This window comes from Mastigoproctus giganteus, chromosome 6, assembly GCF_048544385.1.
Source record: "Mastigoproctus giganteus isolate SK-2022 chromosome 6, ASM4854438v1, whole genome shotgun sequence".
Taxonomy (NCBI): Eukaryota; Metazoa; Arthropoda; class Arachnida; order Uropygi; family Thelyphonidae; genus Mastigoproctus; species Mastigoproctus giganteus.
In genome coordinates this window covers 230507247-230531156 of record NC_143580.1, presented here as the reverse complement: position 1 = coordinate 230531156, position 23910 = coordinate 230507247, and the positions used below count along the sequence as shown (strand labels likewise).

The following is a 23910-nucleotide window of genomic DNA, read 5'->3' as shown; positions in this document are numbered from 1 at the left end:
GTCCATCTCACATACTTATTACAGTATTGACTAATTTCTGCCCAGTACTTATCCACTCTATATTTTGAAGGTCCTATTATAAACTGAAGAATTTACCTTAAAGATATGGGAATAGTAAGGTCCAGGTGAAACATTTAGTGGAATCTTGCTCGTTGCGCCCATTCCAACAGAATGAGACAAGCTTGTTTTTGTCATAAGTGTAAGTGGATTAGTCATGGTTTTCAGATTAACAACCCTCTTCACTTGCCATCCAGAGGCTCAGATCTGTCATATGACAGTGCATTGTGAGATCCACTTTTCATTAAATATAGTGACCCATGGCCATTGCCACACAACAAAGTAACTGAACATATTTCAGTTACAAGACTGTTTGCATCTATCACATTCTATTTTTTGTAGGGGTAGAAGTGGTGGTTGGAGATGATAATGGTGTGTGACATTTTCTGTAGTAGTAATGGCAAATGATGCAAGAAAGCAAGGTTATGCATCATCAACAAAAAAACCTACACAATTCACCCTATTCGCACCCTCCAAGAATTTCTGGTTCTGTTTGATGAAGAATTTTTTCTTTTATGAGTATAATATACAAACTTATACATTGGTAATACACCTGTGTTACTCGACATGTAATGAACATCACTTTCGAGTGATAATATACTTAAGTGACAGTCTTAAAATGTAATTATATTGATATATAGAAATAGTTTTCAGTGATAATTGTTTTGTTTTTTCTTATCAGCAGTCGTGTACAGTAAACCCCCGCTGTTTGCAGGGTTACGTTCCTAGAAATGCTGCGAATACTGAGTTATGGCTCCCATGGTAATAAAGGGGTTCCGTTCCAAAGTATGAAATATATAAGAAAAACTAGTCTAAAATTTTGTCTATGTATGTACCTTCATAATATGACTATATAGACAGTACATAGTGAAATGCAAGCATAAGGCATCGAAATGAAAATAAAAAACAATTTAATATTAAATGTAATATTTATTAGAAATTTCAAACAAATCTTTCAGTCCAGTGCCTTTGCTATAGCTTAAAAAACTTATCCTGCTACTGCTACCACCAGTTTCGCTAAAGTGTTGATAAATGTGTTTTGCCTTTTCATGAGTGAACTTCAAGGGAATTTTATTTTTAAATTCGGTCTCAAAATTCACCGAAAAGGCTTTGAATCTGTGGATTTAAAGCCTTTTCCATTTTTTCTAATTTAACATCACGAGTTACAGAAAAAATTTTTGAAGCAATTAGCGCGTTTTCACGGACACTACGGCGGTGTTTTCTTCCGATTTCTTGATTGATCGTACCATTGACTTATTAATTTTGATGTTTTGCCACTGACGAGACACTTTCACCATTAGAAATTTTGTCTAATAACTGAATTTTACTCGCTAATATCATCACCTTCTTTTGATCTTTTCACAATTCCCTTGTTATTCGTTGTCATATTTTTGTAGGGGTTAGAAAAGAATTTGTCCACAATAAAGTAACTTTCTTCCGTTAACACACTCGAAAAAGTTTACACCAGCACTGCAAAACGGTAGATTTTCCACTTTTGTAAGCAAACGATGAAACCTTCCACAACAAGCGCATAGCACATACTGAACGAGGATTAGTGAGAAACATGCACGCTCGCGATTTTGTCACCCACCCCCCACCCACCCACTGAGCACTGATTTGACTGGGAAAGATGATTTTAGCCACGCCCATGTTTTTTTATGGCGGAAAATGCTCACGGCGATTTAAAATTCACAACACGCAAAACTGCGAATACAGATACCGCGAATAGCAAGGGTTTACTGTATTTACACATTTTTGAAAACTGAAATTTTAAAAATTTCATTTATTTTTATTAGGTTATAATTATGGGCAGCAGCAGCAGCCACAGCAGCCTAGCACTCCTTCCAGTCAAAGCTATGGACAGTATCAGCAGCAGTCACAGCCACAGCCACAGCAGCAGCAAAGCTGGGGACAAAATCAAGCTCAGGGTCAAAGTCAAGGCCAGGGTCAATGGAACCAGTATTACCAACAACCCCAGCAGCAACAGCAGCAGGCACAGCAACAACAGCCACAGCAACAGTCCTACAGTGAATATTATGGTCAACAGCAAAGTTATGGTGGTTATGGAGGATATGCCCAAAAATAGTGTGACATAACCAGTTGTACAAAAAGGAACTATTCTTTTATTTCTACTGTCATTAAAATGGACTTTGCTTCATTATGCAGCGATGTTTAACGATAGTTTTGTCGTGCATGAATTTTGTAGTAAATACATATATTTGGGGTCATTTGGGTTTTAGCACATATGTTCTTCCCCCTCTGGTTTTTTTCCCTTCCCCTTTCCATACACCATTATTGGTGTAGCTACGTGTCCTTCTGCCTGTGAAATTTTCTTTTCATGCCTTAATTTCATGTGTATTTTGTGTAATTAATGCACAAAGAAATTTTCCACAAGAATATTTTCCATCCCTCAACCAATGTTTACTTGTAATCTGAAAGTGTGATATTGTTTGCGTCAGTGCATTTATTAGTAGGATGTAGATAGTTCTGACCCATAAACATACTTATACACTTTGAGTGTTTATATATATATATATTTATATGTATGTATATTTATATATATATATATAAAGTAATGCGACTGCAGTAGCAGTGAAAATTTCAATTCATTTTTTTTTTTCCCTTTTTTCACCCCCAAATTCAGTTCATAACAACACTCATACACACAATTTCCTATATACTTGATGTACAAGTTAAGAAAGACATTGATAATTTTTAGAACTATGTTAGTAAATTAACAAAATATAGCCAAATTAAAACTTTTAATGTGAAATAAGAAAAAACCAGTTAAACAATTTTACCTGGTTATGACTTTGTTAGAAGTATTCTTTTTAGCCTGCAGTATTTCATTTTATTTTATTGTTATGAATTTACCACTGTGTGTCAATCATTGCCAGTAACTTCCATCATTAAACTTTTGTTTAATCTTTTATATGGTTTTTCATATAAATGTAATGATTTAGCTTATTCTTGTCACTTTTTTGTATGGTCTGGATTCAACCATTATCATATTTCATACAGCATTATTATAAAAGTTATTACCCATAGCACAAATTGTAAAAAAAAAAAAAAAATAAAATAAAACTAATAAAAATGTCATCCTCCTATATATATATATATTTATATATATTGTAATATTTTCCTTTGTGTATATTTTGAAAATCACTACTTTTAAGTTGTTATTAACATAAGAAAATTGTGATGTGTGTGTATTTTATTATATAATGACCAAAATGCGTGGTGATATTGATAATGGACAAACCAGGATTCTCTCTGTTGCTTATACATTACTAAATGGTGCGTAAATGCTTTCAGTAGTGTGTGTGCGCGAGCATGTATGTGTGCATACATGTGAATTTTGTGGGGATTCAAAGAGATAAATAGTGCTGAAATTAATCAGCATTTTTCAGTTTGGACCTGAAATTTGAATCAGTTTTTGAAAGAATTTTGGACCTGGATTGAATTTGGGATTTTAAACACTGAATGTCAAAAAAAAAAATTCGTGCCGTTGGTGCACACGGCAGAATGAGTGAAAGGTATGACTGTGTTGTGTGAAAACAAATTCGATTGAGATTTACTTTTAGCTGTGTATCACAGAATATCAAAGTATTGTGATATCACTTTTTGTACTTTAATTGTGAAATAACTTAGGATTTCATTAAAATTTTGCCAGAACTTCATTCTGGTCCTGCACTGCCCATCGAAAAATTTCAGTTTTAAACTTTGAGCAACACTTTAAAAGTGCGTAATAGACAAACATTGCTATTATGCACTGGTTAACTACTTTATGATCGTATCACCATTAGGACCACATTATAACTACAATCTTTTGGCCAGTTGCTGCTCCAATACTTGTCATAGAGCAAGCCTATAAAATTCTTAAGAGCAATCAGGAGGACTACTATACCATGTAGAGAAAAATTTATTGCAATTGTTGCAGAGATGTAGATTAGATAGTGGGGTGTGTTCGTGAAGACTTAATTCCAGTTCATCTGACAGATGTGAAAAGTGCTCATGTTCCTCATACTATTCATACAACACATCTGACACAGTGACTAATTGCGTTATCAGCTATTGTACTAAATATATAGTTTATATTTGTGCTTACATCAGTGGTAGATTTCATGTATTAAACATGAAATTTGCCAACGATGCAAACATAAAAATAAAATAAGAGCTATGTGTGTTACTTTTGCTTGTATGAATATGAACCATTGTCATCTGGGAAAAAATTGTGTGCATATGACTGATAAATGTATATTAAGCAGCTATCCTTTATCACACTCACTTTACCTTTGTGTTTAGATTAGCCTTATCATTTTGATGAACGTTATACTGTGATCTAAATTTTGATTCACTTGTTCTTGCGCCAAGCTTCGTTATTTTTTGCTATTTGGATTAGCATGAATATGTGAATTGGCATTTTTTCAACTGTTTACTATGAATACCAGGATAATGGCTGTTGAACTCCCAGCATGTCTGAATATTATTAAAATATGCAGACATCCTTGTTTTGCATATTTTGGCTTTCTAATTGTTATTTTATGCATCTTGAACTATTAGATTGCTTGGATGCAGGCAATGCTTATTGCGGTCTGCTTTTTACAGTATTCTCTCCACATTCCCATTCAATGAAGGTGGGACATAAAATTGTATACTTGAGATCATAACTTGTATTAGCCATCTGTAGGGCCAGCTTTTTTTATTCCCAGTTTGCTGCTAAATTGTCAGGTATATTATGTTTATTTTAGTTAAATCGAAAATAGCTGTCTTGAGGTTTAGCACTAATTAGTAGGATACAATCTCTGTTATCGCCAATTATTTATGTTCATGTATGTTTGTGTTATTTCCACACTAGGTACATTTTGTCAAGATTATTTAGGCAACTAAATTATCTTGATAAGATATATATACTTATGCAAATACATATATTTGCATAAGTATCTACACTGGTGTTCAAAGAAAGTGCATCACTTAGGAATTTCACATTTCTAACCTTTTTTCGCGATGGTATGTTACATTAATGACTAGCATCACAAAAGATTTATTAATAGTTAGGGCAAAGCTAAGTAATGTTTGACAGGTGCCCTCAAAATATTCCAAAATGAGCATTTGCAACCTTTATACAACAGTTTTGGTAAACAACAATTATGGCTGAAATGTTATCAGAAGCCCTCAATGTGCTTCAGTTTATTATTTTAAATGGAAAACAAAAGGTTCAAACTAATATTGTTGAACCGCTTCTGGCCCTGATGACAGCAACACACCATCGAGACATTGATAAGATCAATTTCCGAAGATAATCAACTGATAGTTCGTGGTTTCAAACACAAACTATGGATTCATGAAGGGTCTTTGGTTTCTTTCTGGCAACTGCAGATTCCACACGATGCCAACAGTTCTCTATAGGATTCAGGTCTGGGCTGTTTACTGGCCCAGTTTCCAGTTGTAATGGACCATTCTTCCAACCATTTTTTCCACCTGTAACAAATGTAACCACATTACTGTTGAACCTCTAATGCAGAAATGAATCTGAAGTAACTACAGCAGTGCCTACTTACACTTTTTGCTGCCCAATGACAAGGAGCAGAGTCGTCCTGAAAGATGTAGTTACTTAGCAGGTTGAAATGGCCCGTAATGTTGGCAGCAATTTATCTTCCAATATAGCCAGGTATCCATTGGCATTTACAGAACCTTTTATAAACTGCAGGTGACCTACTCTGCGATACGAAATGCACCCTATATCATTTGGCTGGTAGGAAATTTCACTGTAGACACTATACAGGCTGGATGGTATTCTTCACCACATTTACGACGAATCGTTTGTCATGCAGGTTGAATTTCTTCTCATTCGAGAAAATAACACTTCCACTGCTCCGGAGGCCCATTTGACATGCTCCTTACCAAGTTAACCTGGCCTTTTTTTTTTTTTTTTTTTTTTTGTGTGTGAGGAGGGTCTTCTCAGAACGACAGGCTACAAATCTATTTTTGAAGAGGTGTCTTCTGATTGTTACTGCACTAGCTAGCACTCCTGTATGTTCTTCCCATTTTCTTTTCAGCTTAGACAAAGATGCTTTACAGTTTTTAAGGCATAAGAGCTTCAAAACATGGTCCTGTTTTGTCGTAGAGACTTGTTTACATCTGGTTCTCTTTTTTCTATCAGCAGAACCAAGTATTCTTGAGTTTGGAACATCCTTCCACACATAAAGTAATAGTAGCACTCTTTCTTCATGGCATCAATGCACGTAACTCGCCAGACTGACGCAAGGAATGACTTCAACTCTTGCAGAGAGTTCTTATACAGCTGAAAGTAACAGCTGATGAAATATTGCATCATAACCTACACTTGTCAATCTTATCTGATGCAATCTGTAAAAACTATTGCCGTGTACTTCGTTATTCAGACAACAGGTACAATTTTAAAGGGTGATGCACTTTCTTTGAACACCAGTGTATATCTGAAACTTAAAAATAATTATAACAACAAAAGTAACATAAAAAAACTGATATTGTAATAACACTGCATACCCTACCTAAAGAAAATAAGGTGTGTGAGTGAGTGAGTGATTGCTTGCTTATATGCTGTCAAAATTTAGAAAATACCAAACTTAGAGTGACCGTAAGGCTCTGCTGTTATTCTATAATATAGGGGTGGCCAACGAGTTGATCGCGACCCACCAGTCAATTGCGGATTTAATTTCGGTCGATCACGAATTTTAAATATACAGTCATCCCTCATTTGTGCAACATAATTTTTGAGATGGTAGATCAAATTGCATTAAGTTGGCCACTCCTGCTATAATGCATGCTCTTGTAACCTTCAAAAAAAGTTTTGACTACTGTGATTGTTTCCCATTGCCAGTTTAAATTATTATTAAAGCCACTGATCAAAGGTAAAAATATTAGGGAAAGTGGTTCTGCAGCTAAGGTGGAGCATAATGTTATGGCATTGGAAGAAAAGGTCTTTAAAGATTGGAAACAATGCTTTCTGAATTGTGCATAAGTATTGCTTTGCTAAATGTATAGTTCAATATTTTTTGTGGTCCAGGGCTCTACCTTAAGTATAAAAGGGGTCCGCATCTGAAGAAAGTGTGTAAAGCACTGATTAGATAGCATTAGGACCAAAAGAAAAAAAGAATTTTGTGTGTCATTCAAAATAGAATTGCATGTAGATCAAATGGAATGCGATGTAATTTTTAAACAAGCTGTAATTAATATGTTAATAAGTTCTTTATCTTCGCTTTCTTCCCACGTTTATATGGGGTCAGCATTAATATCTTAAAATTAAATGTAAACTCCCTCCCAGGTATTTGTATTTTTTGAAGAATTCTGCAATTTTCTCTTAAAGATTGTCATCTCTTCTTGCTGTGTTTTGACACCTTTCTTTCTCTTAATGGGCAAAAATATATTTCAAATTGTAGAACAGTAAGGAGGCAGCTTCTTTCTTCAAAATGAATATACTTCTTTACAAGGTGATTGTTGGAACTGTTATTTAAAAAAAATATAATTCTTCCTGTTTTTGTAAATTCCAATTAAACATTTTTTTTTTTTTGTATGTGAAAGGTTGCTGGTCCCAGCACTCAACTAGAGAGATCCTGTACCAATCTGACATCAAGGTAGATATAGAACATTCCTAGGTGTACCCTACTGGAGTAACGTTCAAGTAAACTACCCTACCAATGTTGCTGGCCATTAGGTGAGGGTTGAGATCAAAGGTTTACCTTGAAAACGTGTCCCCACAACATTGGTATGGTAGTTTACTTGAACGTTATTCCAGTAGAGTGTAACCAAAAACCATTACAGCGTTTGCTGTAATGGTTTTTGTACAAAACACGAGAACCTGTCAGGTGTAAAGACTGTGACCGCCACCATCTTTGCAACTAAAGATTAGCAGAGAGTGCATTCCAACTGCCATTATTCAAAATTATGCTAGAATAAGATATTAATATTTGTATTAACAAAGGATGCAAAGCTTATCTCTCAGTAACAGCCTGGAATATATGCCATAGCATCTACAGTTTATGAAATCAAGGATTGTATTAAAGACGGACACACTGCTTTATTATTAATTTATTTAGTTTTGTTGCTTGTACTGAGCATAAGTCTTTAGCCTTGCTTTTAATTTTATGATTTAAATCAACACGCCTATATATATATATATAATTTGTATAATACATTGAATAAAGTATGCATAAATGGATGTGAAAGTTACACAAAGTGCCCGTAACTAGAAGGGTGCGGATAGTTGAAAAAGAAGTGTAGATATGTGAAAGAATGTTAATATCCTAAAAGTTATGATGAATTAAGATTATGGGCCGAATTACTAAGGTGGGCTAACTGTAAAGTAAAATTAGTACAGCAAAATACCAATAAAAAGTAAAAAGTGGTACAGCTGTCATGTATCAATATTTGTTTCAGCTGACATCGGGTCAAGCACATTTGCCTTACCTATATTCGACCATTATCCGAATGTGTCTTTCCCCCCCCCCATATCTGTTGACAGCTGTACCACTTTTTACTTTTGTTTATTTTTGGTCTTTATCTTAATCTCCTAGGCTACATTTTAGCTGATGTGTGGCCATTGTATTAAAGAACCACTAACTGTAAGTTGACTCCTTATGTGCTGTATTATAATGACTAAAGTAGCACCGCTTAATTTTCAGCACTCACCTCTTAACGAATCTGCTTGGATGTGATGAGATTACAGAAGACGGAATAAGAGTGAGAGACTTACTTGTACTAAATCATTACTGAAGTCGTGGTTCAATTTTAATTTTTTTTTTTTTTTAATTTTTAAACCCATTAAAAAAGCGCGTAAGAAAGGGAATGTACATTCCATTCCACGGTTTTTAGCATTAGCAGGGCACATGATGCAAGCTTATATAGCATCAGCAAAAAAAAAAAAAAAAACGCCCTTCTCATTTCACCCATCCACTCGCTCCAAAGTTTGTCTAGTTCTGCCTTGAATCTGTTTAAGCTATCAGCTTCTACAACGACAGATGGAATTTATGCCGTCTCAGGCGATTATTCTGAGAAAGAGGAAGAATTCCATCAGCATTGAGCATGCTCAAACCATTCAAGGCTTATTACACCTCGCAGGTGCCTAGTCTCCAGACACTAATTTGCAAAACTTAAGCCTTTCGAGCAACCCTTTGTTCCATTCACTAATATTGTTGCCCCTCCCTTTGTTCCATTAAAATCCTAAAGGTGGGGATAACCTTGAGTAGATTAATTAATCTATTCATTAATAATTAATCTGTTCAAGGTTATCCTTTACGATTTTAATTGACAACCGTGGAATGGAATGTACATCCCCCCTATGCGCATTTTTTAATGGGTTTAGATTAATTTCATGTTTAATTTTTTAAAAAAATTAAATTTTTTAAATTTTAAATTTTAATTTTTTAAAAAAATTAAAATTGAACCACGACTTCAGTAATGATTTAGTACAAGTAAGTCTCATTAACTGTCTCTTCTATAATCTCATCACATTCAAGCGGATTCGTTAAGAGGTGAGTGCTGAAAATTAAGCAGTGTTACTTTAATATACTTAAGTCATTAAATTATTTTTTTAAAAATTGTTTGTTGTATATGTGTGAAAATAAAATTACCAAATTACACAAGAAATAAATATAGAATATACGGAGAAAAAAAGGGAGGGAAGAAAAATGTAGGGACGAAAATACTGAGGAAGGCGAAAAACCACTGCAGCGTCCCCACCCAGTTATAACCGTTTTTTCCCTCTTCTCGAAATATTCAGCCGTCTTTATTTGTATAGAAATAATCAGTGAATCGATGTACTGTTCATGCAATGAGGGTTCCACTTTCTATGCGATTAACATTATTGCCTATGGGAGTGTCCACTATCTTACTACTCTGTGCAAGAGATCCAACTCTTAAGAAATTATTTCATTTCCCTAGATTTTCATAAATGTCTGCATAGGTCCTTGTTGATCCCAATAAACTGGCTAGGCATTATATCATATAAAATTTAATACCCAATTTTGGCACTGTAGTCATAAGTATTATGATTATTGTAATATCAAAAATGGGAATGCAGTTCTTTGTTTATTCAGGAAGCAGATGTTTTAGGAATGATTATTCATGAGTGGCATTTTTAATGCAATTCGTACAGTGAACCAAAGAATTTGTTCTTTAGTTCACTTGGATAACCACAGTAGTAGGTAGTAGAAGTAGTACATATCATCGTATAGATATGTACTAATTGGTAACATGCATACAGGTTTGGAGGGCCTCATTTTAGGAAGGATGTAGATTTGCTTGTACAGAGAAGGGCAACAAGATTGATGAGGGGAATGAAGGAATCCTTTTAGTGGAGACGGCTCCTTTCAGGTGTATAAGGCCTTGAATGGGTGGAGCACGCTGAATTCTGATGTGATTCTTCCACTTGTTCAGATTACGAACCTAAGGGACATAATTGAAATTGAGGAAAGATGTGTGGAAATTTGCCTTTAGCTAGTGGGTGGATAATTGCTGGAACAAACTTCCATCTATCGTGGAAGTTAATAGGTTAAATAAATTTAAGGAGGAACTACAAACATTTAGAGGGAATTGTTTTGTAATTTTTTTTTTTTTTTTAGCATAAGCATCAGCTAAAAAGGCTGATGCTTATGATGATTTCTTGTATCACATGCCACTACTACATCCAATTACTAACCACCAGGGTTTTGTATTCATTCAAAATGGAAATAAGGAAAGCAAAAGATGTAAGTACAAATTTATAAAAGTGATGAAACTGCAATTGATAATATTGGGAATCAGTTTGGAACAGTGGTTTCGGCCTTTTAACAATGGCACCCCTGAGTAATTCGTTTTATTTTGTGGCACTCCTACTCAATTTTCTTCCTGTTAGATCCAAGTCTGTGTATATATGTTATATAATAGTTATTACAATAATTTAACTATAAATAAATTTTATTCTTTTTCAGTTTTTGATCACAAAATTAAAAAGACCATGCAATTGTTTATAATCATATATGTGTCTATACAAGCACATATGTACACACAACGTGCATGCATATGCCAATCGTGGGGTTGACTTCGCTTGAGTTGGGTGTATATGTGCATACAAGCACATATATACACACATGCATAATGTTTAGGTACGTGAAGTTTAGGTGTAAAGTGTATTGATGCCTAATGGGACCAGGGGTTTCCCCCATCACCGCGTTGCTTTCATTGTAGGTGTACCAGTTCACTGAGAAGGCCAGAGCTTTAAAAGTGTGGATTTTGTATATGTGTAGTGTTGTGTATCGTTGTTCATCTGGCTGTTTAGCCGCTGGACCCCTACTGAGGCCCAACGTTGCCCACACTTGGCCTCATGGAGGCAGACCAGGTACACAATGAAATTTTACTCTGGCAGGCCCTGCCACCTAGTTTCCTGAGATTTCAGTGAATAGGGCCTTAAAAAAAAAAAAAAAACACTCGGTAGAGGTGAGCACTGGAATTAGAAAAGCCAATTGACGTGTATGCGGTTTAATTTGGATGAAGATAAGTTTTTGTAGTTTCTGTGGAGTTATACGTTGGTGTATTGGGCAGAGTAGTGGGGGCTGAGGGGGAAAAGACAGAAGTATGGGGACGATAGAGAAGGCGATTCCAGGATTTTCAGTGAGGCAGGCCCAAGCCCCACCAGGAGAAGAATCATGGTTGGCAGGGGTGGAGAGGAGACAAGACTCCCCACCAGGGGAAAGGGAGTAAAGGTACCAGGTAAGGGAGCCCTGTACAGATCGCCATCAGGCATTGACAGTTGTGAGCACGTGGGGTCCAAGCGATCTGAACCGGATCTTCTTTGGCGATCTTTTTCAATGTAAGAGTCAAATCCCAGTCGCAGGGTCATACATGAGCAGTCTTTTCCTGTGGCTGGTCATGTAACCTGTTCAGGTTGCCTATTGTGCATGTTAGGAAGATGCAGCATTGCGTCCTGGTGATATCATTTTCTTAGTTCGTGCATTGGTCATTTGGTTTAGTCATCCAGTTAGTGGTCCAGTGCAAATAATTTGTAGCCAGTTTATATCAAGTCTTGTGTCAGTTTGTCTGTGGTTCAGACGTTGGTCTTCGTGGTTGTCAGTTCCCTCGTCAACAAGGCTAAATGATGGTCATTTTCGTGGTTGTGGGTTATTTGGTACAGTTTTCTTCTATATTCCGGTTTTCACTAGTCCTGGTTTTGGAATTCATCATCAGCTGCGTCCTGGTGATATTATTTTCTTAGTTCGTGCATTGGTCATTTGGTTTAGTCATCCAGTTAGTGGTCCAGTGCAAATAATTTGTAGCCAGTTTATATCAAGTCTTGTGTCAGTTTGTCTGTGGTTCAGACGTAGGTCTTCGTGGTTGTCAGTTCCGTCGTCAACAAGGCTAAATGATGGTCATTTTCGTGGTTGTGGGTTATTTGGTACAGTTTTCTTCTATATTCCGGATTTCACTAGTCCTGGTTTTGGAATTCATCATCAGCTTCTGGGTGCTGTGCATGGTGGTTTGCTTGTAAGTGCTTGCCTTCTAGCAAAGTACATTAACAAGTACAGGTCACTGTTGAAAAAAAAAAGCCGTGAATTAGGGTTGAATTTGAAAGTGTCTGCAATTCTGCCCAGACACGATAGGAGGGAGTATATGATGAGAGCCTTGTCGATCAATTCGGCCCTGGAAAGATTGTGCAAGGCTCAAGGGGTAGAATGTTTTTCAGCCTGGTCTGTACTTGTTAACGGGAGAGACTGTTTCTACAGGGATGGGATACACTTAAATAAAAAGGGTGCAAGAATGTTTGCTGATGCTATCGAGGCAGTGTTAGGTGGGTCGGAAAACTGCTAGATTGGGGGGATTCAAGGACTAATAGATTAACAGTAGCAACTGGCAGAGGTGACAGTGATTCTTACACTGCTTCTATTGGAATGAGCTGCAGCCTGGAAAATAAGATGCAGGATATTTCAGAGACTGCTAGGAATCATTGGGATACAAATAAACACATAGGTTGTGTTAGGGTAGTTAAGAAAAAAAACAGGTGCATGTATACTTGCATGTACACAATGCTAGGAGTTTAGTAAATAAATTTGATGAATTTGACGTATTGCTCAAAACATCAAAGGCAGATATTGTGGGGATTTCAGAGACGTGGTGTCACACAGATATAAGGAATGCAGAACTGGAATTTGGGGAGTACAATGTCTACAGAAAGGATAGACATGATAGGAAGGGAGGAGGGGTTATGCTATTAGTTAAGAAATACATAAAATCGAAGGAAGTGAAGCCAGTCGACATCGCTGGACAGTGCAGTGTCGAGTCAGTTTGGTGTGACATAAGCATTGGGAGATCAAAATTGAGAGTAGGAGTGTGCTATAGGCCTAATGACTCTGATGAGTATAATAAGAAACTGTACAGGGAAATAGAGTGGGCCAGTAAATCAGAGAGTTATAATGGGGGATTTTAATTTCCCAAATATTGACTGGAATTTGGGGACTGGTCACTCACACACTAGCAAGGCTTTTGTGGATTTATTGGATGATTGTTTTCTACATCAGTATGTTCGGGAGGCAACTAGAGGGAGTAATACTCTTGATTTGATTATCAGTAGTGATTCTTCATGCATTAAGAATCTGCAGATAAATGAACCACTAGGTGGCAGTGATCACAGTGTGCTGAAGTGGGATTTACTCAAAGAGGTAACTACCATTAGGGGTAAAGGGAAGGGTTATTGCTTTCGTAAAGGCGACTACGATGGACTGAGACAGTACTTAAATTCTATACAGTGGGACCTACTGATGATGTTACCAACAGCAAATTCAAAATGGGAAGTATTCAAATAACTTATCTTGGAAGCTACTAGGCTTTACATACCAACTAAGAAATATTGTTCAAGGTTTAGGCCTAAGTGGATGTCAGATGAACTAATGAGACATGTGGCAGAGAAGAAAAATGCATGGGGTACATACAAATTAACACATGACACAGAAGCCTATGATAGATACAAGTTGATCTGTAACCAAGTTACAAAGGAGGTTAGGCAGGCGAAGGCAGATTACGAGAAATCTTTGGCAAGGGATGCATAGAAAAACAGCAAAGAGTTCTTTACTTATGTAAACTCTAGAAGGAAGGGGATGAATCAGATTGGTCCACTTGATATTGATGGGTCAACTGTTGATGATCCTGCCTAGGTAGCTAACAAACTAAATGAGTATTTTGCATCGACATTCACACATGAGGAGTTATTCAGCGAGGGGAATGCCAGAGGTGTATTTAACTCTGGCAGTAAGCTAGATAATCTCGTAATAACTGAGAATAAAGTGGAGGAGAAATTGTTGAAGATAAACACAGGAAAGGCACCTCGGGTGGATGGGATCTATCCAGTTATATTAAAGGAGGCAGCAAAGGAAGTAAGCAAACCCTTAACCATAATTATGAGAGCTTCCTAGGACTCAGGGGAAGTACCCATGGACTGGAGATGTGCAAATGTGACCCCAATTCACAAAGGAGGATCACAGGGTGACAGAAGTATTTATAGACCTGTTAGTTTAACTTCTATTCCCGGAAAATTAATGGAGACACTGGTTAAAGAAGCACTGCAGGATCATTTAGACAAGACTTCAGTTATATCCCGGACACAGCATGGTTTTGTTAAGGGGAAGTCTTGCCTGACCAATTTGATTGGATACTATGATGCAGTCACAAAAGAACTGGATGCAGGGAATAACTTTGATATTATATACTTGGATCTTAAAAAGGCTTTTGATACTGTTGCACATGGAAGACTGTTGCACATGGAAGACTGCTGCACAACTTGGAGCAGTGTGGCATTGGAACCAAATTGCTGCTATGGATAAAGGGGTGGCTGAGGGGGAGAAGACAGAGAGTGGTAATCAATGGACACTGCTCATCGTGGACTAGTGTTATTAGTGGAGTCCCTCAGAGTTCAGTATTAGGTCCATTATTGTTTTCTGTATTTATAAATGATATTGATGATGGTATATCAAGCGTAATGTCCAAGTTTGCAAACGATACGAAGGTTGGCAGGGTTGTCAAGGACACTACTGACACTATGCTACTGCAAAAGGATCTGGAAATGTTGAGCAGATGGGCTGAGAGGTGGCAATTGAAGTTTAACATTGACAAATGTAAAATACTACATATGGGAAACAGCAACCCCAGAGCAACGTATCAACTCTGTGGTACTACACTGACAATGGTAGAGAATGAAAGGGATCTGGTTGTGAAGATATGAAGTTTTCTTAGCAGTGCAGACGGGCTGCAAGAGTAGCTCATGGTGTATTGTCAATGATATATAGGAATTTTTCTAGCAGGGATAAGGAGGTGATTGTTCCCTTGTATAAGGCAATGGTGAGGCCACACACCTAGAGTACTGTATACAGGTCTGGAGGTCTCATTTTAAGATCGATGTAGAGATGCTGGAACGAGTACAGAGAAGGGCAACAAGATTAGTGAATGGAACAAAGGGGTGCTCTTACGAAGAAAGGCTTAAGTTTTGCAAATTACAGTGTCTGGCGACTAGGCACCAGCAAGGTGATCTGATAGAGGTGTATAAAGCCTTGAATGGTTTGAGCATGCTCAATGCTGATGGGATTCCTCCTCTCGCTCAGAATAATCACCTGAGAGAGCATAAATTCAAATTGAGGAAAGACGGATGTAGGATAGACGTGAGGAAATTTGCCTTTAGCCAGCGGGTGGTTGGTTGGTGAAACAGACTTCCATCCCTTGTCGTGAAAGTTGATAGCCTAAATAAGTTTAAGGCTCAGCTGGACAGGTATTTCGAACGAACAGAGGGGTGGAGTGGAAGTGGTTATTTTTATTTATTCATTTATTATTAATATTGTATATATATATATATATATATATCTGATAATTAAAATAAATATGATATTTAAAATAAAAACATCAGCCAGTAGTACGGCAATACTGCAGAGCGAAACAAATCGCAAAATAATATAAAATAAACAAACAGGGAAGGGAAAGTAGAGATAATAGGACAACAAGGTAGTCGATAATCCCCTGTATAATTTAGTCAATTAAATCAATAAACCCAATTAATAAAATACTGTAAATTTAAAATAATGCCAATTATAAATAATTTAGCGGTACCCCCCTAGAAGGTACCAGTTCCAAAAGACGTGAAATATCACCATAAAGGGTTAAAGAACCTACCAAAAAACTAAAATATCAAAATGATAGACTGACCATCATGCCCCATATCGACAGAGGACCACGAGGCCAATAATGGTCATGGAATCGCTGCATTTCAATCGTCATACAAATCATCGCAAAGGCAGAAATATCGAAGAACCAAACCACCCCTCCATTCCTCGATAGATCAACCAATGCAGAGGATTTGCATGGCGGTGGTCCTTATGCAGCGAAAAATAATCTATAGAACAGACAAGCACTCTTGATCAGAGCCACACCACTGACATAATGCAAGCTTAACCAGCTTATATAATAGAAAGGAAAAGAATAGATGGCGGCACAGGCGCTGCTTATTTAGCATATCAACCCACTACTACCACTAATTTATATTATGTGAGATAAAAGTTAGGCAAAAGTAATAAAAATAAAAATAAATAAATAGGGCTATGTAGCTATCATTAGAGGCAGCAAATGCATTGGTTGATCTATCGAGGAATGGAGGGGTGGTTTGGTTCTTCGATATTTCTGCCTTTGCGATGATTTGTATGACGATTGAAATGCAGCGATTCCATGACCATTATTGGCCTCGTGGTCCTCTGTCGATATGGGGCATGATGGTCAGTCTATCATTTTGATATTTTAGTTTTTTGGTAGGTTCTTTAACCCTTTTTGGTGATATTTCACGTCTTTTGGAACTGGTACCTTCTAGGGGGGTACCGCTAAATTATTTATAATTGGCATTATTTTAAATTTACAGTATTTTATTAATTGGGTTTATTGATTTAATTGACTAAATTATACAGGGGATTATCGACTACCTTTTTGTCCTATTATCTCTACTTTCCCTTCCCTGTTTGTTTATTTTATATTATTTTGCGTTTTGTTTCGCTCTGCAGTATTGCCGTGCTACTGGCTGATGTTTTTATTTTAAATATCATATTTATTTTAATTATCAGATATAATTAGGCATGTGGAGGATGTGCATTTGCTGCCTCTAATGATAGCTACATAGCCCTATTTATTTATTTTTATTTTTATTACTTTTGCCTAACTTTTATCTCACATAATATATATATATATATATATATATATATATATATATATATATATATATATATATATTTTTTTTTTTTTTTTTTTTGGCTGATGCTGCATAAGCTCGCTTTCTTGCATCAAATGCCTCTACTAATGCTAATGCTAATGCTAAAGAGTTTCTGTGCAAAAATGGTAAAGGCTTTGTATTCTTGTTCCGAGTCGAGAAGATGCTGTTCCATGTTCTGTGGGAAGTAGGTAAGCCTACATTGCAGGTCCTCATACTGGTCGCAGTCATACACGAGACGTTGGCATTTCTCCTCGTGGTCACAGAAGCAACGGGGATCCTCAGTGATTCGGAAGCTAGATAGTTTTGCATTAAATGGCACGTGCCCTGTGAACAGAAAGGTGACGTGGAGCCCCGGTTGGAACCAACTCGTGATGTTTAGATAGGTGGTAGATGTCAGAGTGTCCGGCACATGGATGACTGTACCCAGGATGTTCCAGCACAACATCACCCAAAGCAGCACCGCCGCCTGGCTTGTTTTCGTTCCACAGTGCATCCAGGTGCCACCACTTCCCCAGATAAATGATGCACACGTACCCGGACGTCCACATGGTGCAACAGGAGATGTGATTCATTGGACCGGACAACCTTCCAATCACTCAAGGTCCAGTTTCAATGCTTGTGTGCCCATTGTAGGTGCTGTCGCTGGTGAACAGTGGTTGGCATGGGCACTCGGAGAGGCCTGCGGCTACGGAGCCCCATTTTCAGCAGGGTTCGATGTACTCTGTTTTGTGACACATTATTCCCGTCACCAACATTCCAATTACCGGCGAGTCGCCCTTCTGTTGCCACGTGCCACCCGGGAGAGCCTTCGCTCACTCCAGCATCGATGAGCCGTGGTTGTCCAACACCTCACTAGTAGAGGAAAAGGCCAATCAGGCAATGCTGATATTGCAAATCTGGACCAGAACCCATTGCCTGACGATATCAACAACAAAGACGTCCTCTATCCTGCTAAAAGGCAAGCTTGATATACGTAGACCGCCACAAATAAAAGTGGGAACTACCACAATAAAATTAGTGACCCAGTTAAAATATTTAGGGGTTATATTGGATGGTAATCTTACCTTTAAACACCATCTAACTTATATCAGAGCCAAAATTAAAAGATACTCTGGATTGGTGGCTAGGATCGCCAGGCGGCTGGGGGTTAAACCAACGCACCCTGTCATTGTTTTATAAAACAACCCTTCTACCGATCATCACTTACGCCTCAGCAATATTGTTTCCCAAAACAGCAACTGTAGTAAACCGACGCATCCTTGATGCAACGCAAAGATCCATCCTATTGACAGTTACACGTGCTTGTAGGACAACCAGTACCCACGCACTGCAGGTCTTGGCCGGAGCTCTTCCCCCTTGACTTAGAGATCATGCGCAGGGGAATGAACTACCACATAGAGAAAGGAATACCTTGTACATACCATGGCTATACTGTGGACGTTAATGCACCACAAAAAAATGAAAAGACAAGACTGCAAAAACACCTGATGCAAGTTTGGCAGGAGCGCTGGGCCAACTCAAATAAGGGAAATATCACCAGGAAATTCATTCCGAACATCGACAGGATGTACCCCAGTCCCCCAACTTTGTTTCAACCTGGCTTATACACCACATATTTATTGACTGGTCACGGGGCCTTTAAAGCCAAGCTGACAGCGCTGGGATTGAGGTGGATCCGAGCTGTTCCTGTGGGGAGCTTGAGTGCTGGGAGCACATTATGTACGATTGCACCCATTATGAGGACCTCAGGTGCAGACTGATACACTGCAATAATACACTACCTCCCCAAGAACTTGGAATCACATCTATTGTACTCACTAGAGGAATACAGGGTGCTAAAGGAATATGCCCAAAAACTATTTGGTAGGCGTAAAACACTGATAGCCATCTACAGAAGAAGATAAAAATAAAAAATAATAAAATAAAATAAATAAATAAATAAAAAGGGACACAGAACACGCGTGGAGAGGACTCAAGGAGAACCTCCCTCAGGAACCTGCTCACTACTAATCATCTAAAACCAGCGATCGCAAGAATAACCCCATGGAGATGCGGATCTTCCCATGATGAAGAGAACCACAGCCATTGAAAACAGACTAACAACGGGCCTGACCAGTGTTCATAGCTGAGGACAAATCTGGATACCAAAGGCTACCAATGACAGAGAAGACCGACGAAGATAGAGAAACTCCAAGTTGCTACCAATGACAGAGAAGACCGCCAAGATAGAGAAACTCCAAGTTGCTGCCTTGACGGAGCCATATTGGCTCAAGGCTCTGCACTCTCTTGTGCAGTGCAATTCTTTTACTCCCACACCCGGCAGGTGAGGGAGGTGACGGCTTGCTGTCTCCTCTCTTCCCTGCCACACCATTCCTTCCCTCTGGTGGGGCATGGACATGCCTCACTGAATAATTGGGGGTCACCTACCCTATCGACCCTCTTCTTCATATTTCACCCCCCCAGCCTTCACTCTCCCCTCCCAGCACTTTCTCTTGCACAGTGTATAGCCCTACATGTCCAAATTTAAAATACACCAAAAAAATTTCGCCCAACCTTTTAGGTACTTCAGAAACAGGCCTTAAGCGTCAAACCCCATATTACCCCATATAATGTAAGTGAACTGAAATCAACCGCGGTCGTTCCAATTTTATTTTAGGTCCTAGCCACTAAAATCCCAGGAAAGTAAGTGGCAGGACCTGCCAGAGTACAATTGACTCAATGGTAACACCCGGCTAGCCTCCACGTGGCGAGTTATGGGCAACGTCGGGTCCCATTAGGGGCCTGGCGGCCAATAAGCCAGATAAACAATGGGCACAACATATAACACTACTCATGACCCACACACTTCTAAATCTCTGGCTTTGACAGGGTACTGTCAAAGCCAGTACATAGAACATTCGCGGAGATGGGAGAAATCCCAGGAGCCGCTAGACCCTCAATATACCTCATACCTCATAGTAGTTCGTGGGTTTTCCCTTCTCTGACCACTTTCTGTAGGTACTAACCACGGCTGACTGTGAGCACCAGCCATGCCTTTTCGGATATGCTCTGACCCAGTCGTCTGGCTATTACAATTTGGTCTTTGTCAAACTCGCTTAAGTCCGCTGCCTTTCCCATCTGAAAAACAAAAGTAACACTGATTAACGTAGCTCAGTATCAGATGTTATTTATACTGGGTCCCAACCCGCGTATGTGCCGTAGTTCACCTGCAGTTGCTTCGGTTTGCATAATGACTCGCTGTTCATAATGTTTTGGCTCATCAGTGTATATGCTAAAAACATTGCGATAAATATTGCAACCAAACGCACATGACGATTATTGAGAGAGCTTGCATGTGCAAGAAACCTTGATAACATCAGAATGAATTCCTCTACTGTCGCGTTTTTTTTTTAATACTAATTTGCACATAATTGATTATGGGTCGGTAGTTTGCTGTTAATTATGGCATGGCTGATTTATGTGCATCACTGCTTTCAAATGTGGTGCCTTAGATCATTTCTGTGTCACTAGAGGGCTAGGTTCACTATACTGAGTGGTGCTGTGATCAGTGTTGAGTGCCACACACAGATAGTTCAAATGGTGGATGTTACAGATATATGTATCATGCAGAGTGTTGATTGAATTTTTTACCAAAGGAGTAACGCCTATCGAAATCCATATGGGCTTCAAAAATGTTTATGGTGACAATACTGGAGATGTGAGTACAGTTAGACGTTGGGTAAGAAGTGACTATAATAGTGGGGAAAGTGTAAAGTGTATTGATTTGTAACGGTACCAGGGGGTTCCCCCATCTCCGCGTTGCTTTCGTTGTAGGTGTACCAGCTGAGAAGGCCACAAATTTAAAAGTGTGTGGATATTGTTAATGCGTAGTGTACCGTTTTTCCTCTGCCCATTTAGCCGCCAGACTCCTGCTGGAACCCGATGTTGCCCCACTTCACCCCGTGGATTCAGACCATATACTCAGCAGTTTCTATTTTACTCTGGTAGGTACTGCCACTTATTTTCCTGAGATTTCAGTTTCTAGGACCTAAAAAAAAAATTATATATATATATATCTTTGCGCGCACACAAAAAGTGTGTGCATACACATATGTCGGCATTTGCGTGGAGGAGTTTTCAGTTGATAGGGCCGAAAATATGGGCAAATGGTATTTTAGACAATTAGATTTAGGTGCGTGGGGCATTCGCTTGCTGGAGAGACTGCAATGAAAATAAAACTGAAAAAAATTAACCCACATCTGTTGAAGGCTGGTGGTAGAAATACAGAAGTATGGGAACGATAGGGTTGGCGACCCCAGGTGGTCAGTGAGGCAGGCTCATGCCTCACCAGGAAAAGGAAGAGGGTGGAAGGAACCGTCCCCTCGCAGAGGAAGTGAGAGGAGAAAGGTACCAGGCATGGCAGTCTGGTACAATTGCCAGATGGTGGGGAGTCCAAGATGTCATCCATGGGACAAGGTCCTGTCCGTGTTTGTTGCTTGTCCTTAATGAGTTTGTTTCCTTGGTTCTCCATTTCTTGGAGGGGTTAATAGTGGGAAAAGATGTCAAGGTCAAGGTGTGTTTGTTTCACTTGCGGTCTCCAGGGTTTCCGTTATATCTGAAAAGCATCTGAAAAGGTGAAGACCGGCAAGTGTATGTATGTAGGTGTGTAAATATGTGTCTTGTCATAAATGACAATGACAAGACACATACAAACTCCTGACATAAATAACGATACAAAATTTGTCCTTTTGCGCTGCAACGGAACACAACAATCTACTAAATCCAATTTTATATTTATAACAAATAATCTACAAAACAAAACATCATTACCATCGTGGAATCAATATATTTACTTAAGAAAAGAAAACTAAGGACTTATTTACAGAAAACATATTTAATGGACAAAAAAGCATAATAGTTCTTGTCCTTGAACACAAACTCTGGATTACTTGGCATTACTCTTTACAGATCAACTCCAATTAGTCTCTTCCTACGTGCAAACAATTTATCTGCAAAATTACAAAAAGCTAGGAAATTTTCTTTTCATTGACAAAACATGGTAGATCATCTTCATTGTACACTTCTGTAAGAAGCTGTAGATTATTTATTAAGTCTATATAGCGATAGCAGTTAAATATTAAATGCGAGCACCACACTTACATAATGGAGAGGCAGCCAACCCCAGAGTGAACAATTTCGAGTTCAAGCTGCCATACCCTGTTAGAAGAAAAGGTACATTCAGACCTGGGCAAAACCAGACCAATCGTTGCTTGGTAAATTCTGATATGTTAGGAAGGTAACTAAAAGTAACGTACCAGCTTCTGCATTGGACCAAGTTAATTGCCAACTATTAACAAACTCTCTTCTAATTCTACAATTATCATCCTTAGTTGGTATGTCTAAATTAATTGAATAGTTGCTCACCCTTGCAGGCAGAGCTTTCCGACGATAATATTGTAAGTAGTGGTACATATTGGATAGGAAGTTTTCCACTCAATACTTGGAGTGCCATTGTCGACACTGTTCTGCAATTTCTTGTGATTGCAAGAAAGAAACGTTGTGCTTGAGTCAAATACTTCAAGACTAAACAGTTATTATCACGATAACCCCATGCACCTGCAGCATAACAAATTATTAGTATAAAAATACACTCGTAGTATAACTTTAAAGTTGCGGGTTTAATTCCCCAGACATTTTTAGTTATTTTAATGATTTTTACCAGTTAAGACTTAATTTTTGTTCAGCACATTTTTGCATGGGCTACAAAACTAAATCCATCTATTCAGGGCTCTATTCAGGTTCAAATAACCTTTCAAAAGCATTTGTTTAGTTTTGTCAATAGAAATCTGTAGTTTGTGCACACTACACCAACCATCAAGGTCTCCCAAGATTTCGTTCGCACGTTCTTCAAGTTCCCTTCGAGACTCTCCAAAAACCAATACGGTCAAGTCGTCTGCATATGCCGCCTTCAAAATTTTGTCGTGCTGTACACCGAATCAACCACATTCCAGCAGCCGGTCCTAGGACTGATCCCTGAGGGCAACCCCGAGTAACAGCACGAGTAATCGAACAGACACCAGAATACACCACAAGGCTACGACCATGGAAATAATTAAAAACTAGACGATAAAGGGCAGCAGACACCTCAGCCACCCGGAACCTCGCCAGGACGCTTTGCCACCATAAGGTGTCAAAAGCTCCTTTGAAGTCCACAAAGAGGCCGAGGACATACTTGGAATCCGCATTTGAGACCGAATCCATTACAAACTTTATAGCATCAACAGTTGAACAGCCTTCTGTAAAGCCAAATTGAGTGTTTACTTGTAAATTTTTAGTCTTATAATATTTCATAAATCTAGTTACAATAACCTTTTCTGAAACCTTGCCTAGCACTGGTAGTAATGCAATAGGACGATAGGTGGAAGGAACATTGAGGGGTTTGTTAGGATTTTTAACCAAAATTTTAAGATTGGCTTGCTTCCATGGAGTTGGAAAAAGCCCATCAGCTAAATAGGAATTAAGAAGATTAAAAACTAGTTGTGGTTTGATTGTCCAGATTCTTTTTTAATATTGCAAATTCAAGTAATTCTAAGCCTGGACATTTGTTATCCTTCAAAGAATCAATAGCT

At 38.3% G+C, this 23910-nt stretch overlaps 1 protein-coding gene across 3 annotated transcripts in view; it reads left to right on the top strand.

Annotated features, from left to right (window-relative positions):
* The window catches only part of LOC150085071 (heterogeneous nuclear ribonucleoprotein U-like protein 2), a 372157-nt gene extending 369562 nt beyond the window's left edge, over positions 1-2595 (top strand). The window contains exon 18 of one of the 3 annotated variants that reach the window (XM_090376770.1): positions 1854-2595. In XM_090376770.1, coding sequence (XP_090232896.1) covers positions 1854-2143 — 290 coding nt within the window. In that variant the 3' untranslated portion in view covers positions 2144-2595. The remainder of the gene's footprint in view (positions 1-1853) is intronic. The other 2 variants (XM_090376771.1, XM_090376772.1) reach the window with 2 other exon arrangements.
* The last annotated feature ends 21315 nt before the right edge of the window (positions 2596-23910 follow it).